General features: G+C 52.9%; 6 protein-coding genes across 6 annotated transcripts; 3 read left to right on the plus strand and 3 right to left on the minus strand.

The window, feature by feature from the left end:
- Positions 1 to 24: 24 nt before the first annotated feature.
- Positions 25 to 1,173, plus strand: N7498_009724 (sucrase/ferredoxin-like domain-containing protein; the record flags this gene model as incomplete). Its single annotated transcript, XM_058456780.1, has 2 exons — positions 25 to 417; positions 472 to 1,173. 2 exons carry the CDS (start codon positions 25 to 27, stop codon positions 1,171 to 1,173), a joined length of 1,095 nt encoding a protein of 364 aa, XP_058303679.1.
- A 4,899-nt stretch (positions 1,174 to 6,072) lies between these two features.
- N7498_009725 (putative C2H2 finger domain protein) lies at positions 6,073 to 7,175 on the plus strand (the record flags this gene model as incomplete). The annotated part of the gene is made up of 4 exons (XM_058456781.1): positions 6,073 to 6,126; positions 6,184 to 6,375; positions 6,429 to 6,508; positions 6,566 to 7,175. 4 exons carry the CDS (start codon positions 6,073 to 6,075, stop codon positions 7,173 to 7,175), a joined length of 936 nt encoding a protein of 311 aa, XP_058303680.1.
- Positions 7,176 to 13,403: 6,228 nt separating this feature from the next.
- N7498_009726 (pyridoxal phosphate-dependent aminotransferase) lies at positions 13,404 to 15,026 on the minus strand (the record flags this gene model as incomplete). Its single annotated transcript, XM_058456782.1, has 4 exons — positions 13,404 to 14,005; positions 14,062 to 14,347; positions 14,409 to 14,884; positions 14,942 to 15,026. The coding sequence occupies 4 exons, from the start codon at positions 15,024 to 15,026 to the stop codon at positions 13,404 to 13,406; spliced, it is 1,449 nt and encodes a 482-aa protein (XP_058303681.1).
- Positions 15,027 to 16,001: 975 nt separating this feature from the next.
- N7498_009727 (Rho family guanine nucleotide exchange factor CDC24) lies at positions 16,002 to 18,899 on the minus strand (the record flags this gene model as incomplete). The annotated part of the gene is made up of 3 exons (XM_058456783.1): positions 16,002 to 17,546; positions 17,612 to 17,860; positions 17,922 to 18,899. 3 exons carry the CDS (start codon positions 18,897 to 18,899, stop codon positions 16,002 to 16,004), a joined length of 2,772 nt encoding a protein of 923 aa, XP_058303682.1.
- Positions 18,900 to 20,582: 1,683 nt separating this feature from the next.
- Positions 20,583 to 23,244, plus strand: N7498_009728 (F-box and WD domain protein; the record flags this gene model as incomplete). Its single annotated transcript, XM_058456784.1, has 2 exons — positions 20,583 to 20,802; positions 20,897 to 23,244. 2 exons carry the CDS (start codon positions 20,583 to 20,585, stop codon positions 23,242 to 23,244), a joined length of 2,568 nt encoding a protein of 855 aa, XP_058303683.1.
- An 888-nt stretch (positions 23,245 to 24,132) lies between these two features.
- Positions 24,133 to 25,656, minus strand: N7498_009729 (uncharacterized protein; the record flags this gene model as incomplete). Its single annotated transcript, XM_058456785.1, has 1 exon — positions 24,133 to 25,656. The coding sequence occupies one exon, from the start codon at positions 25,654 to 25,656 to the stop codon at positions 24,133 to 24,135; it is 1,524 nt and encodes a 507-aa protein (XP_058303684.1).
- Between the last annotated feature and the right edge of the window lie 136 nt (positions 25,657 to 25,792).

The following is a 25,792-nucleotide window of genomic DNA, read 5'->3' on the forward strand; positions in this document are numbered from 1 at the left end:
ACGACTACGCCACCCGCCGTCACCATGCATCTCTTCCGCCGGGGAACGTCCTCGCTCTTCAGCTCCTCGAACGTTTCCCTCGCTTCCTCGAAAACCGACACCGACACCGATGCCGTCGGTAATAATGCGCTTGCTCATGAGGGGTTCAAATCTGTTCCAGAGAGTGAGAAGCTATTCACAAAGCCCGATCCGGCCGTTGACGGAGAAGATTGTCTGCACGACTGTGCAACATGCACCGTGAAGTACCCCGCCAAATTCGACATCGATTACGAAGACGAGCTGTATGGACATGTGAAGGGGTGGGCGACGCACTTGGTCGTAGCGACAGGCAAGTCGGATTGGGTGCGCGATATTGCAGACGAGACTGGAAGTGTCATGGAAGCGATTGAGAAAGGGGGAATAGAACCGAGCAATGGGGTAAGCTGATCTCTCCCACAAACACCGACTATGTATCTCACGGATTTTCTTCAGGGACTCAAGCTGTCAGCATCAAACATGCCGGTTCCGGACGAGTACCACATGCACGAGGCAGGACAACAACCCACAAACGTCCTCATCCTGCCCAGTTTCACCGTGGTAGAAAAGGTCACGCCGCAACTGGTTCCCGATCTCATTGAGCACTTCGTCAACAAGTCCTTGACAACAACGACGCCGCTGGTCAGCCAGCCAGAGATACCCTCACAATCAATTGAAGAGGAGCAACAGCCACCACATCCAGCCAGCACAAGCATCACAACGCCTCTCCGATCACACCCATGCCCACACGCAGCCGTCATCCTCCTCTGCTCACAGCGCACGCGCGACGCCCGCTGCGGCCAATCTGCGCCGCTCCTCCGCCGTGAATTCGAGCGACACCTCCGTCCGCTGGGCCTGTACCGCGACATGGACGATACGCGGCCCGGCGGCGTGGGTATCTACTTCATCAGCCATGTCGGCGGACACAAGTACTCGGCGAACGTGATTGTGTACCGGCGCCGGGACTTTGAGTGGTACAAGCGCGGCGAGACGGAGAAGGATGATGAAGGAGCTGCGCAGGGAATCTGGCTGGCGCGCGTACGGCCGGAGGAGTGTGAGAATATCATCCGGTATACCGTGCTGCAGGGCAAGGTGCTCAAGCCGGGGCAGCAATTGCGGGGTGGATTTGATCGGGAGCGGAGGTTGACGAGTTGGTAATTTTGCATCTCAGGATATAGATCGAATGCATTCATCTATTCACATGGTCTAGCTTGCATGGGTCTTGATAGTAGACCCGTAGACCAAGACCTATCTTTGGACGGGACTTGTGTATCAAGTCCACTCAGGCTTCCGCCTGCCCAAGTCTTCCAAATATAGAAGCCTTTCGTCGGTTAGATGGCAGATTCACGGCCTTTCCGAGGTCAATAAGATTGGGCTGCCTTTGGTCGAATCACAACCCCGGTCATGCAACGTTGGCAGCTTTGGAGACCTGAGATTGTCTTTCGTAGGCATTTGAGCCGACTGCCTTGGTCTAGGTCCCATCACCGAAATAAAGGCAGGCGATTAATTGTCACACAACCAGGATCAAGAACTCCCGGCCCCGCAACAGGCGTGCCACGAGGCAGCGGAACAACGCTGGATCGCAATGCTGGCATCAGGCAAAAACTATACCAAAATGGCGGCTAATACTGAGCAATATCTACGATGCAGCTATCGCTATAATAAGTTACAACCCCGCTGCCAATAGTACCTTTCATTCCCCCCAAATCCTCCAAAATTCCATATTCGCCGACACATGAAATTGCGGCATGCATAGCCGACTGCCGAGCCGGCATTGCATTCGCCACAGGACATTCAAGCCCCAAACGTCATGGTGGAATCCTAGGAGAATATTGTGGCAATCAGATGACCGGCAAGGTAGGCGCCAAGCGTGTCAGCATTCGGGACTCGGGGCTTTCCAGAAGAATGGACTGTACAGGAAAATAGTCCCCTAAACCCGTTACGGCTCTTCTCGGAGTCGGGGTTTCATCAGCTTATCAGGCGGCCTCTTTTCCCATTCACGGTGAATGGTGAGACGGGGATGTTGACTTTTGCGGACTATCAGAAATGCATCGGTAAGGAGGCGAGCGTATCAGCATCGCATGTGGCGGCGCCGCTGATAGGTGTTGACATGTTTTCGACGCCCTGCAGCTGTTGGGCTCCTTCCTGGGTCACGTCTTGGCCCGGTTTCCAGGTTTTGGTATATATAGTAAAGGGGGTGAGATGGGTGGCTTGCTTTCAGCCCCAGGGAACCCTGGAAAGTTTCCGTCCCGCGCTAAGACCAACTCGTCCTGACCGACACTTTGACAGGAGAGTCATTGGCGGTAGTAAGAGCCGATCGTCCACTGTACAGTGTGACCAGCCAGTCACGGACAGGATGATTAGCAATTCCGGCATCCTCGGCGCAGCAAACGTTGAGATTATCGAGCCTTTCCCGATCTCTGGTTCATGATACCCCCGAGATGCAACATCCTTCCCTGGAAGGCATCGTCTCCAGCCCGTTGCTGCTCTGCGGCTCACAGGGGGTTGCAGGGGTGAAGTTAAGCATTTGCGGGTATAAAGCGCACGGCCGTGGGACGACAACCCTTGTCTCCACTCAGTCGAAGGTTTCGTATAGCACTTCCATCGCATGAAAATCCTCAGCCACACACGCCAGCTTGGAGGTTCCATCATGTCCGCCCTGCACTTCAAAATGTGGGGTAGCTCGTACCCATGACACGGACACGGTGAAGCTTTAGATTTTGGGGGCCGAGAAACAACTTTGGAATATGCAACTTTCATCACAACGTCGCAGTGGAGATGGGATGAAAGGGGCTGATAGAACCTCCTGGGTTAGCCGTCTCCCTTATCCACACTTGTTCCGCATATGTCTCCCACGGCAGTCAGAGTGGAGATTTAATACATCGAGCCAGATGATCTAGCTCTTGGAACAGGTCATACCGACTTTCCTCTTCTAGATTTTGCTCGGTGAATACTCGGAAGACAGTGCCTATGTCTGGAGACGTCGCCGTCGCCATCCCTATTTGTTATTTAATCAGTTGGTTATTTTATTAGTCGGGGCATCTCTCCATCCTGAGTCTGCCCCGAGACCCGTCGTGATGTTATTTCCGTGCTGGGCCGTGGAAGCGGGGAATCCGGCCCCCTTTCGGGTCTAACGGACAGTGTCCGGGATCCACCCGTCGCCTGTTGACTGTTTATCGTTTCTGCTCTTTTATTGCTGGCAAATGCCGGATTACGGCATTGGCAGATGCCGACGATCCTTTTTGTTCCCGTTTGAGGAGGGTCATTTGCGAAGCCACCGAGATGCAGAGATGCAGGACGCTTCCACTTGGATTCCAAAACCAGTAAGAACGTCCCCGTTGGACCGGCGAGAGTGTTCTCATTGGCCGGTGGCCATCCGATCGCAGCCATGAAGCAATCGATATGCACGAGAAAGTTAGGACTCGTAGCACTCTTGCGAGGCGAAAGCCCGAAACACCGATCCACAAGGCCGACATTGGCGTACCCGTTGCGCATTGCGCATTTCCTGCCATGAGAATCTACATTCCTCGTGGCTTGCACTCGGTCCCCTTTTTCGCCCCTTGAGCACCTGATAAGGTTGGATGATCAGAGGATCGTTGGCCTTAAGATTACCCCGTTGAATCCCCACGTTCACGGCCGAGGTGCCTCAGCTTGCGCCTTGCTTGGCCATGCTCAAGATCCTCGATGACATTCCTTCTCGGGCATGCCGATCGAATCTTCTCCGGTTTAGGGCTTTGGTGATTGGCATGGCGTGGACCGAGGCCAACCGGCATCTCGTGAAGACGAAAAAGAACATCGACCTTCCACATCCATCATCGCCACCTACGAAATGTGAAAAAAAAAAAAAGGTCCCGTGCAGGAATACATTCTGACCCTGGCAAACTTTGAGTGTGGCGATAAGATGGAGGGAAAAAAGCAATCAAGGGGTTGACCCGCCAAATAGTATAAGCAAAATCAAAAAACGGGTAGACAAGGTATACGAAAGGTATACGGTGAAGACTCCCACGACCCCCTACACTCATACGACGAGCTCAGGGGGGCGATATTGTTTCTCATTCTACCACGCTTGCGAATCAGGATCCCAAGCTGCATGTTCGAGAAAGTCTATCAGACACTAGATCACTCGTCTGTTCGGGCACTACTAGTGCCGGGTACTAGAGGAGCTCAATCGGAGCACTTACAGATCTCTCTGAGGTGTCTAATTTCTGATCTATCTATCGGAATTTGAGAGTTCTATACTTCGTATTGAATGGTGGTATGGTACCCAACCTTAAGGAAATGAGTATGACTCGGGAGACCAGGAACGGGACGGGCTCGCGATAGCTGCGGATTCGACACCTGAATCACTTACGGCAGCGAGGGGAAAGCACTTGTCCGTACTCCGTTCACGCCGCGTCATGTCCATCCCTTGCTGTCACGAATTTCCCCGGGTACGATTTGCCATCTCTCGTAAACGTCTCGGGATTCGACCGTTTTCTTGCGGGGACTACGGAGTATTAACGGGGGTTTCTGTGTCGTGGGTTCTGGACCCGCTGACTTTCGCTCTCACCCCAAGTGCCGCCGCTGCACAGTAGCACTAGTTTCCTTTCGAGCATCTGTTTTCTACTCGAGAGAAGATCGTCGCTAACATAAGCGGCCTGGGGCAAGGGGACAAAAGTCCGGAGTAGCTCGGTCGCGGCTGCGTGGCTTGGCCTTTTATCCAACGCGACGGTGACTGGCTGAATTCCCAAATGTCATGGGCTGCGCGCGATGATATCATTTCCTGCTTTCGAAGGGGGGGGGGCTGACTCTCTTTTGTTCTTTTTTGTTTCGCTGTCGTGGTTACATATTATCATCATGCGGGTCATGCAGTGTGGCAAGACCAAGGAAACCTCGGAGAATAGATCCAGACCGCATCGCGAAAGAGAGCGTTTGATTCACCGAAAACCAGTATTTAGAGACCGGGGTTTGCGAATTAGAAGAGGGGAGAGAGGGGGGCCGCAGTTTCAGATCCCAACTCAAGGCTGTCTAACTTTATTCCCGCAAAGTGAAGTGGCCAAGTACCTAGGGAAAGCGGAAAGTGGAAATGGGAAAATCGCCGATAGATTACTAGGCGAAGTACGAGGAGAACGATACCCTGCTTGTATCCCCACGCACCACGGGCCAACGAGTTGTCGTCCGGGCTGGCCCCGGTGGGTCTCTGGGTCGCTGGGTCTCTGGGTTTGCTGAGTCGTAATGTGGGGTTTGCGATTGTTTTTCCAAGGCAATCGCAATTTCAATGCACTTAGGTTCCGTTGCCAACCTAACCTTTCCTTATCCTATCACCGCACTGCTAAAAATACACTGCCCCCCTACGCCCATAGCTGGTATAGCTGGTATAACTGGTATAACTGGTATTACACAGTTCCGACGGGGTACTCGCCGTACTCAACCTATCTTCTCTCTCTCTCTCTCTCTCTCCGGTCCCTTCCCCCTCTCTTTTCTTTACACCTGGTGGACGGGCGGGGGGCCGCTCTCGACCCTTCGGTTTCGCGACAATTCAACCAACTGTAATCCGTCACACATCGTCTCCGATCAACCAAAGTCGAAGCGACGTAAGTAGGAACCACCCAAAGTCTACCCCCGGTACCTGAGGTACACCACGAAAAACAATAATAATTAAACGAAATAAATTCCCAATTTAAAAATAAAATAAAATAAAATGCCCCAGTACGGTCCTATCCGCGCCGTTATTTCCCTTCCCAGAGCCCTCTTCGCTGCTCTCACGCTGGCTCAGTGAAAGGCTCATAGTATGACTTGAGCCCTTCCCCCCCCCCCGCCCCCCCCCTCTCTTTTATCGTCTATCATCTCCCCTTCCCCTCTTCCTTTCTTCTCTCCCGTATATTAATACTCTATTATGCCCCGGGCTCGCCTACGCATCCCGGCTGCTACTCATCCGGCCTGACCAGGACCATCCCGGGCTACTTATCTGCCCCGTCCCAGGACCTCTTTCCCTCTCCTTTTCCTTTTCTTATCTCCACGTCGCCTACCCGCGACCCGCTTCCCCCGCAACCGTGATTTATTCGTCCATACGCAGTCATGGCTCCCGGTAGTGGACGCGACTTCAACTGCTCTTGGGAACATTGTGGCAAGGTCGGTTTTTTGTTGGATCTTCACTTTCGCGCCCCCGTAAATCTAACGCCGCCCCAGTCCTTCAATCGCAAGTCAGATCTCTGCCGCCATTATCGCATCCACACCAACGAGCGACCATATCACTGCACCGTCAAGGATTGCAACAAGAGCTTCATCCAGCGCAGCGCCCTGACCGTGCATTCGCGGACTCACACTGGCGAAAAGCCCCATGTCTGTGACCATGACGGCTGCCAGAAAGCTTTCTCAGACGTAAGCTCATCTCTGCCCCGATGGTCGCGACCACCATTCACTAACTGCTGCAGTCCTCGAGTTTGGCTCGCCATCGTCGAATCCACACGGGCAAGCGACCATACATCTGCCAGGAGCCAACCTGCGAGCGAAGGTAAGCAAGCCGCTGATCGCGTCGGGTCCCCCAAAGCTCACTCTAGAGCCATCATAGTTTCTGTCGCAAGACCACCCTGACCAAGCACCAACATCGCTCGCATCCCCCGGGCTCGTTGACTCGACCATCGTCGGAAGACGCAGCCTCGGAGCACTCGTACCAGCACCCGACTCCCGCCACGGTGTCAATACCGAACGCGCACGAACAGTATCTCCTCGCGCAGCAGCCGTACTATCCGAATTCTGCGACGCCCAACCACGAGTTCTATTCGCCGCAGAGCGTCCCGATGGGTCAGGTTCCGGGCCAAGTACCCGTGCACGAATCTGCGCCCATCGTCACGCAGAACGTCCCCGTCACCTCCCCGATGAACATGACGCACGCGCAACACGCGCAACACCCCCAACACCCCCAACAACACCATCACCACCAGCCGGGGCATCCGCAGCAGCACCAACAGTACATGCAGATGATGCAGCCGCGCTACGATCCGAGTCCGCGCACCAACTACATGCCGCCCGAGTACCACCAACAGCCATTCCCGGGCCACCAGCTGCCGGAGGGACAGCCGATGATGGTGGGATACCATCCTAATTTCCAGTACAAACCCCCTGCCCGGATCTTGAATCAACCGGAGGGGACTGACTGGGGTTTTCTGGGCGTAGGTTAAGCGGGGATTCCGCATAGATTTTGGATGAATCGTTCTGGTTCGATTGATGCCCGTCACGACCTTTTATATTCCCCGATATCCCCCTCTTTTTATTCGATCGAGAACTCGAAATCCTCGCATATCGTCTTGTATTCTCCCGTGGTTTTCTTTTCCTCTCCGGCTTAATGGGCGCCTTCTTCCTGGATTCCCCGGTCATTATTGTTTTTGCTGTCTCATTTAAAAGGAGAGGGGGACGGCGTTTTATTTCTACACTTCATTTTCTTTTCCTATCTGACACAGGTTCGATCCATCCCCCGATACCTGGCATGAGATGTGTCACTCGGTTTTCTTTCCAAGGTGTCCTAAGGCCTAATGTCAACGAGATATGAAGAATCTCCTTAACACGAATGAATTTCGCATAACAAACACGCTCTTGATTTCAAACCTCTCCCGGTATCAAATCCTACATAACATCCAACGAACACCCGTGATTGGGCCCATCGATCCCAAATCCCAAGTCGGCTCCGTTTCACGATCAGCCCACAGTCGCGCTGACAGTAAGCAAAAAGAGCAAAAGCACGCCCAGATCGGTTATGGATACGAATGCATGGCGTGCATGACTCGTGCTTTGAATCGGCCCCATTCCCATACCCGACAAGAAGGGCTGGCCAAGCCATCGAAAAGTGGGCTACGCGCCCTAACAAACTTTAGTTCGCCTGTCATTCGCGCGCTCGTTACTCGTTTTCGCTTATGAACAAGGGGGGAGTATTTCCTTTTTGGTGTTTTCTTTTTTAATCTTTTTTATTTATTTTTTTCTCTTCTTAAAAAAAACCCCATCATTTTTGCCCTTGCGTCCGAACGGAGGAATTTACTGTGTTTGTCCCTTTTTCCGAGTTCACGATTACTCTTACGCTCCTTGGTGATATACCCGTCAAGGTTCGTCCTGGACTCGCCGTAGGATGTGTCTAACTGCGCTATAGGCGAGGGTGCAAGGTGACAGGGCTGTTGCTGTCATATGAACATTGTTACCAAGCCAAACGGGCCGGCCCACTAAGTAGCTCGGCGACAAAGAGGGAGATTAATAGCCGTGCGGACTTGACTTGCAAATCGCGATAAAATAAAATAAAATAAAATAAATATCCCCAGTGCTCTGGACTGGGTTTGCCACGCGAAAGATCATTGGGTCGATGGTGCAGGCATTATTATTTTTTTAATCTACTCCTGCGCACTTCTGGATGGTTTCCTTTTTTTTTTTTTTTCGTTTCGTGGCAATACTACTACACCACGCTGCATCGCAACCCTGTGAGACATTGCGCTATTTTCTCCTTAGGTTATGGACTTGCGGACGGAACGAGAAACAATCTACGGCCGGTCGAGCATGGACACGGTTTCCGTTCTCGCCAATTCTGCGACTGGACAGCCTGCAGATTAGACCTCGGATTTAGGGGTTTGCGTCGGATACGTGGGGAGAAGGTTTCCAACTCTTCCTCCGCTATTTATCTATCTCCTTTTCTAGGTATTATATCGAAAGGTCGATGAGCAAGCGGCTTGTTCTTTGCTGGAAATACTGATCGAGTTTAAAATTCCCGCCCTAATAAAAATACCGGCTTTGACGGGTGTTCAGTGAAACGTGGATGCGGAGTCTCCGGACTCTGGCGGGAGTAACCAGAGACCCAGAAAGCCAAAAAGTCAGAAAACCAGGACCCAGATCCAGGGTGGAAAAGGCTCAAATGCCTCGGCCTTTGGGGATAGGGAGGTGGAGACCGGGGGCTAGAAGCTAAACAGGGGTGTTGGGTGCTTGGTGTTGGGTGTTGGACTGGGGACATGAGGCAAAAACGGCTAACACGGCTCGGCCGAGGGTGCCCTAGCATGCCCGATGACGGCGACGTTCGTTGCCCTTCCGGCATCTACAGTACGTCTACGCGAAAGGACTGGACTACTGTAGGTTTTTGGCGATGATGTTCATTGAGGCTGAAGGCGGTTCCCCACATCCGCGTTTAAGGAGAGGCCTGAGCTGTTCACTCTTACGAGGATATACCCCGTTCTCCTGGTGGCTTGAAATCAAGTCACGCTGATAAGGAATACCGAACTGGGAGCATAAGTTGAACTCGGATGTTCGCTGGCCCGGCATAAAGTTATTAACTAGCACACCGCTTCGGCGTCATGCGCGCCGATGCTACAGACATGGTCATCTACATAAGTGCAGCGATTGTCCTTTCACCAATCAAGGTTTGATCCTATTCTAATAAAAATAATAAAACCGAATGTCCAGACGCATGCACGGGATAAATCGACTAGGAAATCGCGCTGCAAAACCTTACGTAGAAAAAGCAGACGCTACGAACCTGGAGCTATGCGGTGCAACGATCTACAGTCGCTATACAGTACACGATCTAGACCCCTCTGCAAGTCCCGACTCACGCAGCTCACTCACCGAGAGATGAAGAGGGGCTGGTTCTTCCAGGATCTTTTGCCAAACCAGAACCATTGAACGTGATCCTCGGCGCATGCCGGCCCTGCAAAATGACATGCTGAGCAGCCGATAAGCGAGACTGGGATCCCACGTCCCATCAATGTGGATTTAGATTGGCTTTGGTTTGGTTTCATGTCAACGCGGTCCAGATGTCTCTAGCGCATTCGTTGCATCGCCACGTCAAACCCCGAATACAACTTTGCCTCCGCAGAATCAAGAAAACACGACGGTAGAAAGCCAAAGTCCACTAATAGTTCGCCGGGCGATCGCTTGGCAGGAAAACAAATCCGTGCAAGACACCACTCACAACCCATCCGCTGCAGGCGAACGGACAGGATCATCGCCGTTACTGCATTAGCGATCCCCGTCGCCTACGGGTGGGGTTCCTGCGCCGACTCCGACATTAATCCTGTACATGAATCCAGGAGAATCATCCCGTGCGGCCCCTTTCGCGATCTCGGGCGATCGAGAATCTCTTCTCCACCGAGGGAAATTTTAGGGCCCCCCACTGCCAAGCCGTCGTTAACGCTGAGTTGGCCAAGGGGGAAAGCATTGCGAATCAGGATATATCGGATCGAAGGCGAATCATCTTCGGCCTGCTCCGTTTTCTAGCTGCATGTTGCCGCCGCGCTGGGTTGGTGGCTGTCGTCATTGTGCTGGGGAGATGAAACACTGCCTGGGAAAGTATATCCAGCATGTTATAAGAGGTAGGGTGCTCGGCGGTACTCTAGGGGACCCCAATTGCTTGAATTCTATGGGGAAAAGGGAACCGCGTGCGCGCAGAATAGCCAGGCCAATGTACGGAAATTCGTTTAAGCGAGAAATATGCGGAGATAGTTCCCATCGGGAAAGCGCGAGCGGGTGAGTGGTAGTCAGCTCAGAAATGGGGGGCCACCGTCGAGCAGGGATGTCCCCTGCTCGTTGGCCCGTAAGTCAGCGATGAAACATGAACCCGAGCAGAACAATGACCACGGCCACGTCGTATCCGACACTAGTGTGCATCCAGTCCAGGCGCCAAACTCGGTCGCTTGTCGTTGGCGCGCTGTGGGGCGGTGGAGAACGAGGCTGTCTGAAATTCATGGATTCCGTTCCTCGATGAATGGACATAAGTTACCTATCACGGTAGTCGGTGATTACTGAGCTAATGAGCAGGCTCAATCTAATAGAGCCCGGAGAGTACCAAGGACACGGCGTCACACGACTGATTCAATGAAATGAATGGTACCGATGTGCAGCACGCATGGCGCTAGCCGTGAAAGCTCCGATTCCCGACCAGATGAGTAGTTTATGCAGTAAGGGGAACACAGGGGGGGGAGAGGGGACGCAGCGATCTGTCAAATGATCGTCGGAGGGCCACGCTAGAGGAAGATGAAGGAAGCTGGCGAAGCTCGGAGAGGACAGCCTCCAATCCCAAGCTGCTGATTCCTAAGTGAAGGAGCTTGGGCCTCGGGACGTTGGAGAGCTCTTTGGGGAGGGGGAAGGAGGGGAAACGGAGTGGTGGGTGCGTTTCTCCGTGGATGGAATCTCTCAGACTGTCACTGGTGCAATATCCGAGTAATACGATGCGGAATACGGTCTTGTTCCGAAGCGGATCCACTTTCCACAATGGGGAGGCCCACGCTTGGGTCCAGGTACCTGGAACGATGGGATATCTGTACGGACTTGTATTGGACGTCTGGCCATGCCATTGTCCCTGAACCAGGCCAGCGCCGGTCCCGGGGGATCCGTAATGTAACGGTATCCGATAGGCGGGTCAGGCCCGATATATGGGTCCCCCAACTGGATACTCGGGACTCGCTTCGACGTCCGATCTGGTTCAGGTTTCTCTGGACAAAACCCTGGATCCCACAACGGTAACGGGCAAGGATTGCATTCTCCCGATCAGGAATGGCGAGTGGAAACAGATTGATTGGATGTCGAACAGGGACAAAAGCAGTGGATGCTGGGTCTCACAAATAGGCTCCAGTACGACATGACACCTCTTCACGGCGATCCACGCAAAAAACAATTTGCTTCTTCGAGGTTAGGTTGATCTGTCCAGGGGCGCACATACCAGGTCGAGGTCGACAGAAGAAACAAGCTTTGTGGGATGGGGCCAGGGGGGGGGGGGGGTCTGCCGCCAGGTCGAATTCGCTGGATTTCGAGCCTGAAATCCGTGACTGGAAAAGCATGACGGGTACGCTCGGATTACGGAACATATCGTTGCCGCATGGGGCAGGACAGGTGCCCTTCTTCTAAATTAAATACGAGCGATCGTCCGTGATTGGAGCCGACGCGAGCCTCGCGGCCACAAGTGTGCATCACGGCTCAGACCGAACCCAAACTCTCGCGGTAAACTTTCTTGGACAGTTCCAGTTGCAGTGTGTCTTTGAGGGCGAGAAGATGACGTGGACGTATGATGTACCCGTTGAGGCTCTCCTGGGTATTTAGCCCCCAACCTCACATGGCAGGAGGACTAAGGGATAGTGGTGCCAATAAAATGGATTAAATAGTGGCACCGTTATAGACGATAGCGTGGCATCCACTCGGCCCCGATCTCGACGAGCGAGATCGTCGTGGAAATGGAGGCAGTGTATCGATCATCAGGGGACAGTCACCCAGCAGCTCGCCATGCGCATATAGGTTCTTTTGCCGGAAAAATTACCATCGAGAAATCCAGAGATCGAGAAAGCGAGTGGGCCAGCTGACGGGGAGGGCTGTCAGATCGGGCCGCCGGCTAACTCATTAACCTGACTGGGGCATCCTTGGAGTTAATGAAGGTAGCAATGGACGGGTGGGACCATTCTCGACCTACGGAAAGGTATAGTACAGTACTAGCAGTGGTATTCAACCATCACTGGCGCCCCGCATAATACTAACCCGTATCTAGCAAATCTAGACGACTTTTGCTGAGACGGGAAATCGATGCCCACGGCGTTGCCCGCCTGAGTTAGTTGCAAATCATCCGGTGCACGCTCACTGGTCTGGCGAGTGGAATTAGTCCGTTATGCGTGTACTGGGGGTATTGTATTTTCAGTGATGAAACCGCGTATTGGCACCGGTTTGAGCCGTTCAGTTCGTATAGAGCTGTAGATTGTTGGCCAGTATGTCTCGTGCCGGCGGTGGCGATCTCCGTGGAAAGCGAAGGGTTACATTTTGTACAGCGGCATAGGCGGAGGCGGCAAAGGAAGGTGTAAGGAAAGGCGAGGAGGGAAGGGGGAATGAAAAGAAGAAAGAAGAGAAATCCGAAGAGCGAGCCCGGTCATGGGCGCATTAGGTCATGCATAGAGATACACTTGGCTATCGATGGTAGGTATACTGGCTTTTTCTAGGACTTCCATTAACTCGACATTGAATCTCTTTCCAACCCCATCTCGACCTTCTGTTATCCAAATCTGTTGTATTAAATCAATATTTGCCTGTTCTCACAAGTCCTACACGCGACATTACCGTAGTCCAAAGACCCCCTTCTTCTCTTGATATCGTTGATATCGAAACAGTTTCTTCAAGGCAGGTCCATCGAGACCCCCTCCAAGAGAATCAAAATAACATTACACCGACCTTCAATAAAGATGCCGGCTATTGAAGATTCAAAACCGAACTCATCGTTCCGAGTTGATGGTTCGGTTTACGCCAGCTGAAGAATTGCCGTCAACCTCCAAAATGCTACATTTGCTTACATCTTCTGAAAGCACAACCCGACGTGCTAAATAGAATCCATTGTATACGATTCGCTTCGTTCTGACAAACCGGCTGGACTTGTAAATACAAGCGGCAAGGGCACATCAAATGCCAATCTAATCATCCTGAATCGCAACCTCATCCTCCCACTTCTTGGTCCCCGCCTCACGCGCCCGCTTAATCACACGCTCAATACCATCCAGTCCCCTCTTCAGCACGTCCATCTTAGGACCATAGCTCAGACGCACAAAGTGGTGGCAAGGACTATCGAACAGATCACGGCGCTTGGCCGGGTTCAAATCGAAGAAGATACCGGGCACAACGATGACCTTCTCGGTCAGAAGGGCGCTGAAGAAGTTCAATCCGTCGGAGATGTTGGCCTCCTTGGGAAGCGGCGGGTCGATCGAGGTCAGGTCAAGCCAAATATAGAAGGTGGCCTCGGGAACGTCCTGTACGCGGAACCCGATGTCGTAAAGGCGCTTGAGGACGTAGTCGCGCTTCTCGCAGAAGTGTGACTGCAGGGCCTTCATTTCTGTGCGCACCAGCGATGGCTCCAGCATCGGGATGGCTGCCTCTTGGAAGGGCACGTTGGCGCCGCCGTCTAGGTATGAGCCGGCGGAGCCCAAGGCGTCTATGAACTCCTTGGGTCCGACAACCCATGCGATACGCCAGCCGGGAAGGCGGAAGCGCTTGGTCAGACCGTCAATCAGCAGCACGTCTACAGAGCAAGTTAGCGGGTTGGGTCATGTGCATCGGAGCTTTGGGGAAACGGACCATCCTTGTTGACATCGACGACATGCTCGGCACCACTGATGGTGCTGCCGTCACAGTTCGTGGTATAGTTGTAGCCGCCATAGAACTCATCCAGAATGAGGGTGGCGCGGTCACGGCAGATGTCCTGGATCTCAGCCAGCTCCTCGTGCGACACGAAGTGACCGGTGGGGTTACGAGGGTTCGAGGTCAGCAGCACCTGAGTACCACGAGCAATCTCCTCGGCAATCTTGTTGGGGTGAATATGGTAGTGGTCTTCTTGAGACAGAGGAATGGGGATAGGAGCAATCTATGATCCATTGTCAGCATTCTCAATTCCATACAAGCTCCGAAAAAGCAAAAGAACGTACGTTCTTGAACAGACTCAGCATTTCCGAGTACGCAGAGTAGTCGGGAATAGGGAAAGACAGGTAAGAGTTGCCCAGAATAGCAGCAATCCGAATCAATCCAGCGCGGCCACCAGGCACAATGCAGACATTCTCCCAGGTGTACTGGCTCTCCTTTCCTTGACGGTAGTGCTCATTGTACAGACGTGCCACGGCCGCACGCAACGGCTTGATACCGGCGGTCGGTCCGTATTCTCGGGCAGCAGAGCTGATGGGGATCGAAGTCGGGCGCGGGAAGCTTCCCTCGATCTCGTCGTCGGCCTCGGGGGCACCCTGGCCTAGGTTGGCCCAGCTGGAGGGGTCCTCGATGTAGCCATGCTTGGAAGCTTGCTCTGTGCACCAGACGACCCCGGTGGAAGAGCGGGACGCGTCGAGACCGGCGTGGGGACGGTGGCCCTCATGGGCGTCGCGGAACTGGCGATGGGTTTCGGACTGTAGCTCTGGAAGATCGGACCGTTAGTCCAATATTTCTTACGGGGAGCCGAAAGCCAAGATACCGTTGTCAGACAGCCCCTTGCTTTGTGAGAAGCGGCGGTTGTTGGAGGGGCGCAAAATGCTCAAGCGGCGGCCGGAGAACGACATTCTTGGCTTTCTCGATGTGGCTGGTGTGGCTCAAATCAAGACTTTGATATACAGGATGATGGGCTTCCCAGGGGCGCAGGATGTGGTTTTTAAAGAGGAGAAAGGAGGTGCACTATAAAAAGAATTGATGAGGTGGCCCTGTTCCCTGAAGTTGAATGCCGGGCCACGATTCGGTGAGAGCACCGACTGTTCTGCGCCGAAATTCCCCTTCTAAAGGGATAACGCGTCATGCGTCAGAATTCAATTAAAATGCCGCAATTTCGCAGCTTGGGCCTTATGATGGCTTTTCACCAGGTAGCTTTACCCCTATACTTCAGCCCTGCCAAGCTTAGCAATGGCCGATACAGCCGAAAGACGGCATCCCGATCCGTTATCACTGGAAGACAGGAATAGGGATAACTACGGTAACAATAATAGATGTCAAAAATGTATTTCGAGTCGAGTCCGCTCGCATGCAGGCCACCAATACGCAATCCAAAGACAACAAGTATGCATACATCAGTAAGGTGCGTTATACGTTCGTGGACATTCAACGAAGATGGAGATCAATAGCAGTCATCATTCGATCCTGCCCCGGGTTTCCGAAGGAACGGGACATGAAAAGGGTCTTGCAAATCAAAAGACCTGTCGTCTCTCGACATCAAGCCACGATCATCTCATTATGCAGTTGGAATGCCCTCGCTCAAGACGCCACAGTCCTAGCACATGAAGACCACTATGAAAGTGGCGTGATAGAAGGACAAATGATGATAAGAAAGGGTATGACAATGGCGGCGCAGCTCTCCAGAAATGACCGATCAACAGAATCAAGCCAATCCAGTTGGGAAGGGGGTTGAAGAAAGGGGAACAAGCGCTAGAGCGATGCAAAAGGGAGAGCGGGACAATCCTCAACCGAGGCTCCCAGCGAGAGAGGGTAAATAGGTACAAGTTCGCAGAGAAGAAAAGCGGACACGATGGAAGGGGAAGGTGGTCCATCTAATCTACCACCTGGCAGTACAGCTGGATCTCACCCACCAAACCCTTGGCGAGCATGTCACGGTGCTGCTCACGCCATTCCATGAATGCGAGCTGTACGGCCTCATCGCTATCAATGGTGACGAAATCACCATCTTCGTCCCGGTACCGCAGGCGGACGGTCTTGTTGCCAATAGATCGATTTGTAAACCGAGCCAACTTGGCATCCACGCGGTCCGTTAACGAACGGAAGAGAATGTTGGTTGCAATCACCAGTGTAACGTAGTTGTCATCGAAGTTCACCTTCGCTTTTAACTGAGTTGGCATGTACGGGTCGACTCCTTCTTCCTGGGTCAAGGGAGACGTGGCGTGATCTGAGAGTCGCCCCGAGCCGCGAGAGTCGTTGTACTCCGGCTCGGTGAATTGCGTCGTGTGGACATGGGGCGGCTGTGTGCGAATGGGAAGTTGACTTGTGGGAGAATTATTCTGGCTCCGGTTGACCGGTGCCTTCATGTTAGCCATATGCGCTGGAATCGGAGGCACCGGGACGTTATCCACAGTTTGCATGGTGTGCACTCCCATATACCGGCGTGTCTCGGGCGGTCCATTAATGTTGTTATGAATATCAGGGCTACTGGCCGAACGCATGCGCTGGGCAGACCCATTGGTAGGAGGAGGTCCCTGTGACCCAGACATGGGAGGCAAAGAGGGACGCTGAGCGCCTCGTCCGTTGGGCTGGGAAGGGTAGTATCCTGTCGGAGTTGAGCCATCTCTAGAGGTACCACGAGACAAGGCAGGGGCAGTATAGCGATTAGACTCCTCATTCCAAACGGATGAAGCACCTGTCGAGTTGGTATTTTGGCGTCCGAAGGAGAACCCGGATTGGGAACTGGATCGGGTGGATGGAGTTTCCGTAGGCGAGAAATATGAGTTCATGTTCTGCCGGTCACCGGGTGACATGCTGCCAGGGAACTGGGTATGCACAGAGAGCGCAGGATCACCTCCTGTGTAGCGAGCTCGGCCATTAGAGTGGGGAACGGAGTTGGTACTACCTCCGGTGGCGGACCGAGTTCTTAGGCTGGTGCTGGATGCATTCCGACTCATTGTGAATTCAGAGTGGTATTGCCCATCTCGGCCGACATCATCTTGATCATACTCTTGCTGATAAGGATTGGGCATGTGGGCCATGCCCTCCATGTAGGTGAATTCGCTGTCAGAGGTACCAGTATTCCGTAGAGTACGCCGTTCTGATTGGATTGTCCGTTGAGTGTCAATCTCTTTGTACCAACTCTTCATCGTGTCCTCGTTAGAGTACCGGATGATGAAATTGTCGACGACGCCCGGATCACCTTTCCAGAATATTTGGATACGATAGAGGCCAGGCTTCTGAAGGCAGACGATATCCGTGACATTAGCCATGTAGATTCGACCCTTCAATTGAAGACGAGGCTTTCCTTTCCCTGTGAGGCCCGGCTTGTCTTTAGCCATCATGAGCTTAGTTTTCTGCTTGTTCGGGTTGATGTCTTTGCAGCAGAGGAGAATGCGCTCGAACAAAAAGATGTGATACTGGGAATCACGTCAGCGAATTCCATTTTGTGCCAGAACTAAATTGGATGTCACCAAGCTCATACCTCTCTTTCGCTGTCCTTGCCACTGTCTCCCTTGACTACGGCGAATGTGCCAAAACGAAGCAGATCTCCAAAGGCGTCCATTTTCAGCGACTTCCAGTCATCTACTCTTTCTGATAGATCCACCACTGCCGCAGCCAAGTGCTCTTTGTGAATTGCCTCGTTTGCGAAGTCTAGCACATTCTGAATGGTATCGATGGCATGCGTGATGTCGGCTTGAAGTTGCTCATCTTCCAATTGCTTGCGAAGCTCCTATAAGCAGAACAGCACATTAGCTTCGATTGCGAAAGAAATGCGACACGATTCAACTTACCGACAACATGAGGGGGTACCGAGTCAAACGCTGGAATGGCTTGACAAAGAACCCGTTGAGCGTTTTTGGTTGCGCAACCATTTGTTGAAGGTCTATATGGCGCGGTGCCACCTTGATTTTGTCCCACTCTTTGAGGCAGACTTCGTCACAGCGCATCTGATTTGCGATGAACGGCTCATACTGTCGGAAGGCTTCCTCGTGTGAGGAGAAGAGATTGCCCCAGTTCTGCATGTCCTCTGGCAAAGCGTAGTGTTGCTCCATCCGAATCAAGAATCGCTGCGCAAAGTCCAGGAGATTGTTGAGATTTAGGAAAATCTGATGACTCGCATCGCCGGTGAGTGCGCCTGTTTCCTCCAACTCCTTTTTCAATGCCTGCAGATTCTGGAGATGATGGACGTAATCACGCTCCGTTTCCAAAAGCTCCTTGAGAATGTGCTCCCGCTTGGTAAGCTTGACAGTTGCTTGTACACCGGTCGGCGCGTTCGCCACTTCCGACGGACGCTTCAGCTGACCTTGCATCTCGAGTATATCTACCACACGATTCACCATTTTGATCACCTTGATGAAACCTGTCGTGCTCTCGCCGTACAGGTCGGTGATCAAGAAACAGTCTTGTTGAGGGAATGCCAGGTCCTGCAGACATGCCTGCAAAAACTTGAAGGTTGCCGCTTTAGGTCGTTTCGCTTCAGGGACTTTAACGGGGTCGACAATAAGCTCCTCATCTGGACCTGAAGCATTATAGATGCTGAGTAGCGGGTACCCAGCTCGGAGACAGTTCCACAAAGACGACACAGGGTCCGTGTTACCCCGTTCACGATCCTCATCGGCCATCTCCTGCAGAAAAGGCTCAAAACTGGGGACTTCCGAGAGCCGCCTCTTTAGGTTGACACAGCTCTGATAAATCGATTCTCCACCACGCCGGTTGATAATATTATCCTCCGCGATCGGAATGCCGCTCATTGCTGCGGAGTCGATCATCTTCGGGTACCTCGACCGAGTAAATGAGTCAGACCAGCCAGGCTCAGTTCAAATCTGCACAGCAGACTCGAAATATATAGTGATCGAAGGGAGCGACAAGCGTCGAGCGGACGGAATGCCGATCATGGATTGATTGCCTGCGATTCGGATAATCGGCCGGAGGTGGGCTGCGCGGAGCAGGAACAAGTTCGGTCGAATTTCGAGAACTAAGGTGTAATGTGCCACCACTTGTCTGATCGCAATGAATGGTGATGTGGTGTATATACAGGGAGTATTCCCCGCGGAAGAACCACGACCAGAGGATATATATGAACAGAAAGAAGATCAAAAACGCGCCGCCACTTTCTGCGGAGGGGAATGGAGGACAGTTGAAATATATTCCGACGCCGGCAGGGGACAGGACCCAATCGATAGGTCGTGGGTGTTCGTTCGGAGACGACGCTGCGGCCGGGCAAGCGTGTGAAATGACAAGAAGAAAGAGAGGTTGAAACCCCTAGGCTATGAAGTTCGAGGGGGAGCCCGGTCACTAGGACTCTCGACAGACTCGGGGCAGGAAGGAAAAATCAACTTCCAAGGCGAGCTGGACGACCCGAAGGGAGCAAAGGGTGAGAGGGTTGTGAGGACGGGAGATGGGATGAGATGGCGGGATAGGGAGAAAGGAGAGGGTGAGCGGAAGGAGGGCTGTTCAGTTGCCCGGTTGGGTTTAGCGCGTGTTCCATCGGGCGGTGGGATGTGGAGAGGGGCACGAGTCCACTCTACCTGAGACGAGATCTATACCCTGAATCTGTCTGCATACCTACTTGAGTGTGGTAGCTACGTAGCTAGGTAGCTAGTTAGCTACCGTGGCTGTTCTTGCGCTACCTATCTACGTGGTGGACAGGGTCTCTTACTTGCTACTGGGGCCAGCCCTCGAGCTCTGCCCATCGCATGTTCGAAATTATCTCCTAGCTGATGGCCCTAGAATTGTAGACCAATTCCGTGTCTGTTTCAGAGAAAAGTGTCGAAAGGTGTCATGGGAAATGCCTCTCTACCTGTCTTTTTTCAAACATCTCGTATACATAATACCAGGGCCGAATCCATACCCAGGAAAATTACAGCTAAGAAAAAGGGTAGTCGTCTCCGAGAAATGCAATATACTTCCAAGGTTACACCTTGCCTTCACCCCAAACATTCTCTCTTCCATCGCCTCGCCTTCGTTGTTATTCTGCATACTTCGCCTTCTCTCCCGCCAACCACGTGACCCGCAGCCATCGGCCATTCCAGTGCCTACATTGCTCTCTCTCAGGCGGCATGTTTTTTGTTATTTTTCATCTCGGTTGATCTTCTCAAAATCTCTCGTCGTTCTCCTCGTCTTATCCTCGACCTATCGCATCTGATGTGTTGAACCATCTGCCTTCCGACCTATCACTTCCTGGCGGATCCCGCCGCTAAACGTGACGTGACATGCAGCACCGACCCCGAACCCCCATCCTCCATTCAACGCCTTTCCTTCAGCGCAAGAGGGTGTGATCCTCTTTGAAGCTTTAAGAAGGGCTCGATAGCGCGCGCGCAGCTAGCGCCTTCGAGTGGTCTTTGTGGGTGTGTTGCAAAGTCATCGCACCTGGGTCGGTCTTGCCCCCCGACTCATCCGTCATCGGCGCGCTCATCCTATCGCAGCCTCCCCCCATTCGCACAACAGCATCGATGGAGGGAGAGCCAGCCCCGGATTCTCCATCTCGCCCGAATTTGCGGCTGCAGGCGGCCAGCTTTACGGCGTTCGCTGCGCCGTCTCTCTCCCCGTCCTTCAAGTTGGATGAGGGCTATTCGGACGAGACGCGAAGCCAGTCGGAAAAGGATATCATTTCAGACAATGTCATGATGCTTCCAGAATGGGTCCTCGCCCAGAGCGAGGCCGATCGAGCTGGTAAGAGCCCCTCACTGCGTCTTGCATTGCATGTTCCGAAGCCCGCCCAACCTCCCCTGCTTTCTCCGCCCGCTAACGCCCCCTCCAACTTTAGAACTCGCGTATAGTCTCCTGCGATCTCTTTCCACCTCCACCCTCTCTGCAGTGGTTGACCGTCTTAATCCACTTCTTCATATGGACCCCGTTGTCAAGCTGCCCCCGGAACTTACCTTCGAGATCTTCTCTTACCTTGATCCCAAAACTCTCTTAACCGCGTCGCTCGCATCTCGTTCATGGCGATGCCGAATTCTCGACTCTGGTCTATGGAGGGTGCTGTACATCAACGAGGGATGGCGAGTGGATACGCGCGCGGTCCGCAGCTTCGAGCAAGAGCATGCCGAAGCACTGTCACCCCAAACCCGCAGGGCACGCCCTCAATATTCAGAACCGGACCTGGGGGAGCCCAAACATAAGAAGCGCGTCCCTCCTACATGGCTGAATTCGCGTGGTGCTGAGGGACAAGGACCGGCCGAGACCAACGGCCAGGCGTCTACTGAAGCGGATGATGAAGGTGATCACCACATGGCCGATGCAGCCGATCGAGCAGGGTCATTATCGGGAGATGCTATGGGATATGTGGCTCCTGCCTCTATCCTGCCGCTTCCCTCGATGCTTCAGCCGCCTCTCCAGTCCTCATTGCTTACGCGCTCCCCGAATGGGACCGTCAAAGTAAACTGGGTCCATCTTTACAAGCAACGCCGGAGACTGGAAGCAAATTGGCATCATGGCCGGTTCAAAAACTTCCAACTACCGCACCCGTCTCATATGGATGAAGCACACAAGGAGTGTGTCTATGCAATCGAATTCCAAGGGAAATGGCTTGTCAGCGGAAGCCGGGATAGAACCGTGCGAGTTTGGGATTTAGAGACGAAGCGACTGTGGCATCGCCCGTTGATCGGCCATGCAAAATCAGTGCTGTGTCTTCAGTTTGACCCGAGTCCTGAAGAGGATGTCATTATATCTGGCAGCAGTGATAAGAGCGTGATCTTCTGGAAGTTCTCAACCGGGAAAAAGATCCATCAGATCGCCAACGCACATGCAGACTCTGTCCTCAATCTCAAATTCGACCATCGGTACTTGGTCACTTGCTCCAAAGACCGCACAGTCAAAGTTTGGAATCGCCGGGCACTCTCTGCCATGGATGAGAATTATCCGCGCATCTGTAGAGGTGGCGGGGCCACATATCCCTCATACGTCGTCGACCTGACGGATATGGCGCCCAACATCCTTGAAGCAGGTATTGCAAATGGACATATCAAATCCCTGCGACCATACTCTCTTCTCATGACCGTGGAAGGGCATGGAGCTGCAGTCAATGCAATGCAACTCCATGGCGATGAAATTGTGACTGCTTCTGGTGATCGCATGATCAAGGTCTGGAACATTCGCAACGGTGCTTGTTTAAAGACGTTAATGGGCCACGAAAAGGGCATTGCCTGTGTCCAATTTGACAGCCGCCGGATTATTAGCGGCAGCAACGACAACACAGTGCGCATCTACGATCACGTATCTGGTGCAGAAGTGGCCTGCCTACGAGGACACAATAACCTTGTGCGCACTGTTCAAGCAGGATTTGGCGATCCACCGGGTGCCGACGAGGCTCTCCGACTCGAGGCGCAGGAGGTCGAGAGTGAGTTCTTCAAAGCACAGGCAGCCGGCGTCCCCGTTGATCTCGGACCAAGAGCTCTACGACGCGCTGGCCACTACTCAAATACTGCTGGCTCTCGCGACCCTCGCGATATTCCCGCTCTCGGTGCAAAGATTCCTCCAGGCGGTGGTGGCAGTGCATGGGGCCGCATTGTATCTGGCTCATACGATGAGTCTATTCTGATCTGGCACAAGGATCGTGATGGTGCATGGTCAATTGGTCACAGGTTACGCCAAGCCGATGCCGTGGCCAACGCTGCCCGCGGCAATCTCAGCGAGGCGGCACGAGCTGCAGTCTCGGCACAAGCACAGCAATTGCAAGCTGCGCAGGTCCTGATGACATTGCCTGCTCAGGATGCCTCGGCACAGACCGGCGAGGTAACAACAGACCCAGAAACCGGCAGCGAATCTCCCCCTGCCACCAATACCAACAATGCTGCTACTCCTCCGCCAGCCGAGGGGGTCGCCAACCAACCTACCGCAACCCCGGCCGTCGACGCACCTCCACCCCCTCCACCCGTCGCGTTAATCAACCAACACCTCAACCAATTGGCCGCTGGCCATCATCATCATCATCACCTCCATGCACACCCCCGCCGACAGCTTGCGCCTGCCCCAACTTCACGAGTCTTCAAAGTCCAATTCGACTCTCGCAAAATCATCTGCGCGAGCGTGGATCCACGTATCGTCGGATGGGATTTTGCATGCGACGAGGAGGAAATTACGGAAGCATGTCCGTTCTTCCAGGGTCTATGATATGATCTTTTTTCATCCCACTCTTTCCAATACATACCTTATCTCCCAACCTCTCTTTCTATAATCCACCCCGGGTGTATGTCGTCTACGCCGTGCACAAGTCTTGACGCTTCCTGACGAACATATGGCACCCATGACAGGCTATCTTGCATACGACGCTAATCATGTCTCTTTCTTTTTGGCGTTACGTTGCATACATCCCGAGGACCCCTTTCTGGCTCTTATCCTAATCATCACGTCCACGCCTCTGGTTTTCCTTTCTCCGCCCTCGTTCGGAGGTCTATGTATCCCAATATCTTTTATTTGCTGGCCTTTCAGCTATCGCTTTTCTTCCCTGCCTTTTTTTGAGGACCTTGCATGGCGAGTCTGCTGGCGATTGTTTTCTGCCTTCTGAATGACATGGCATAGCGTCTGGACGAATATCACGGGCTCCGAAGTTCTACATATATCCATATCCTTCTTGTAGTGGACCTAAACACCTTGTTTTCTTCATTAATCTCTCAGGCATTTTTTATGAGGCCCTTCTTGAAGGCAATTTTTTATTAGTATGAAGCACTTAAGCTCATTTGGGCATGTTTTCCCCCTGTTGGCCCCTCGACGGGACGGACCACTTACGGTATCTATCCCCTTGCTCACCCTGCACAGACTGCGTAATGAAGCGGTGATCATTTGGACCTTTGGAATCTTGGAATGGAGCGGATGCCATTTCTGGACTAATATATACTGAAAGACTAAATCCGCCGTCAACACAGAGACGGATCAACAAAGTCTCAAGGCAGTCGCAAGATCCAGGTATTCTGGAAGTAATAATAAGTAGACGAATGTCAAGCAAGCCACAGGAACCATACAAGGATATCATAGCACCAATGGAAGGATACGGGCACATAATCAACGAGCAGATTGACCGGAGAGTAGAGCACCAGGACACACGAGACTGGACCAGCACGAAATCCAAGACGACCCCCACTTCCTGCGATGCTGATCTTCGCGAGCAGTCAAATATGTCTCACCGGTCGTAACGACCTCGAGAGGCTCCATACTGTGGCGGTTCTTGGAAATGCGACGTCCCGAGCAGCAGAGACAGAATTGAGCGGGTAACCAGGAGAGAAGATCAAAATTCGAGTACCCTGTTTCGGGGAGCTCTTCATCTGCGAGGTCCCCTGGGATAGCTTGGGTATGAACTGATTGTAATGGAGAAGTAGGCGAGATCTGATTTCCTATCACCCCCACGTCATGAACAGATGATTCCACCGTAGATGGAGCAGATGTGGACCCATTTTGAGTAGGCGCATTCCGCTGGAGACTGAACAGTGTAATGGCCCTGCCTTGCTTCCGTGGACGTGGTGGAATAGCAGATCCAGAAGTGGAATCTGAAAATGGCCACAGACGGCCAATTGAAGGAGGCGTATATATCCGAATACGCCTCCTAGAAGGATACACGGGACTCTTGGTACTTGTCCCCTCAGTTCCCATCACTTGTCTCAATTGCTCGGTCTCATTCTCAGCGATGGGAAGATTGCTCTGGTGAAATGGGTGATCGTTTAGCTGCCGAGCTAGATTTATTCCGTGGCCACTTTGTCGATATGGAAACCGACCTTGGACAATAGTCCCATCTTCTGCTCGTCCAATTCCAGCAACAGACAGACCACCCGGTGCGGTTTCATTTGATGGTGACAGGTTAAAGAACCGCAGAAGCGCATCGCCATATGACTGTGTATGTTGGCTGACGCCGCACATATGGCGTCCGCCGTTTTGTCCGACCAGGAATTGCGCAGAGTAGTACATAGCCTCTGGAGTATTGAACGACGGAAGTCCTGGGGGCGTAGGCTGTCTCTCCGGTGGTGGATATTGAGGCCGAAAAGTCGAAACAGCAGAACCCAGATTCTCAGGCCACCGGGGAACATGCTGATTTCCTCCTACTGTATCGAGGGAAATGGCCTTTCGATGCAGGTTCCAAGCAGCGTCTGCTGTCAAAATTGTTTCGGTAAAGGGGCCGGCGCCCAGGTGCGGCGTGTAGTGCGAGGACTGGTCAGATAGCATCTGGTTACGCCACCAGACAGTGTCCACTCGACGTCTCTCCTTTCCGGCAGAATAGCGTTCGGCTGATGGGTGGTCATCGTTGGAGGAAGTTGATGGAATGAACATGGCGATGTTGGCTGCTAGTCCTTCTTCCATGACGGGACCCATATTGTAGGCGGTTCCAGACACTGGGGTGCTTCCTTCTGGACTGGTGACTTTGATGGCATTAAATATGGACTCAGAGGAGCCTGGAAGGTCAGTAGATGGGGACAGAGAGGAAGAGTCGCAGGTGTAGTTGCGGCGCTTGAGGCTTTCTGGATCAAGAAAAGGACCTAGACGAGGAGGGCGATATTGCTGGGCGTAGTGTGCCCGACGGTCATTGTCGACAGGCATGGCGAGGGGGAAATAGTGTCAAGGAATGGAACAGAGCTATGCAGGTACTTGGATGAGTACAGAACGAAGCCGGGAGGCCAAAATGAGGGCAACATCATCATCGCGCTTGCCGTGCGCTCATACAATTATTATACAA

Source organism: Penicillium cinerascens, assembly GCF_028974065.1.
Source record: "Penicillium cinerascens strain IBT 15544 chromosome Unknown scaffold_4_segment0_segment1, whole genome shotgun sequence".
Lineage (NCBI taxonomy): Eukaryota > Fungi > Ascomycota > Eurotiomycetes > Eurotiales > Aspergillaceae > Penicillium > Penicillium cinerascens.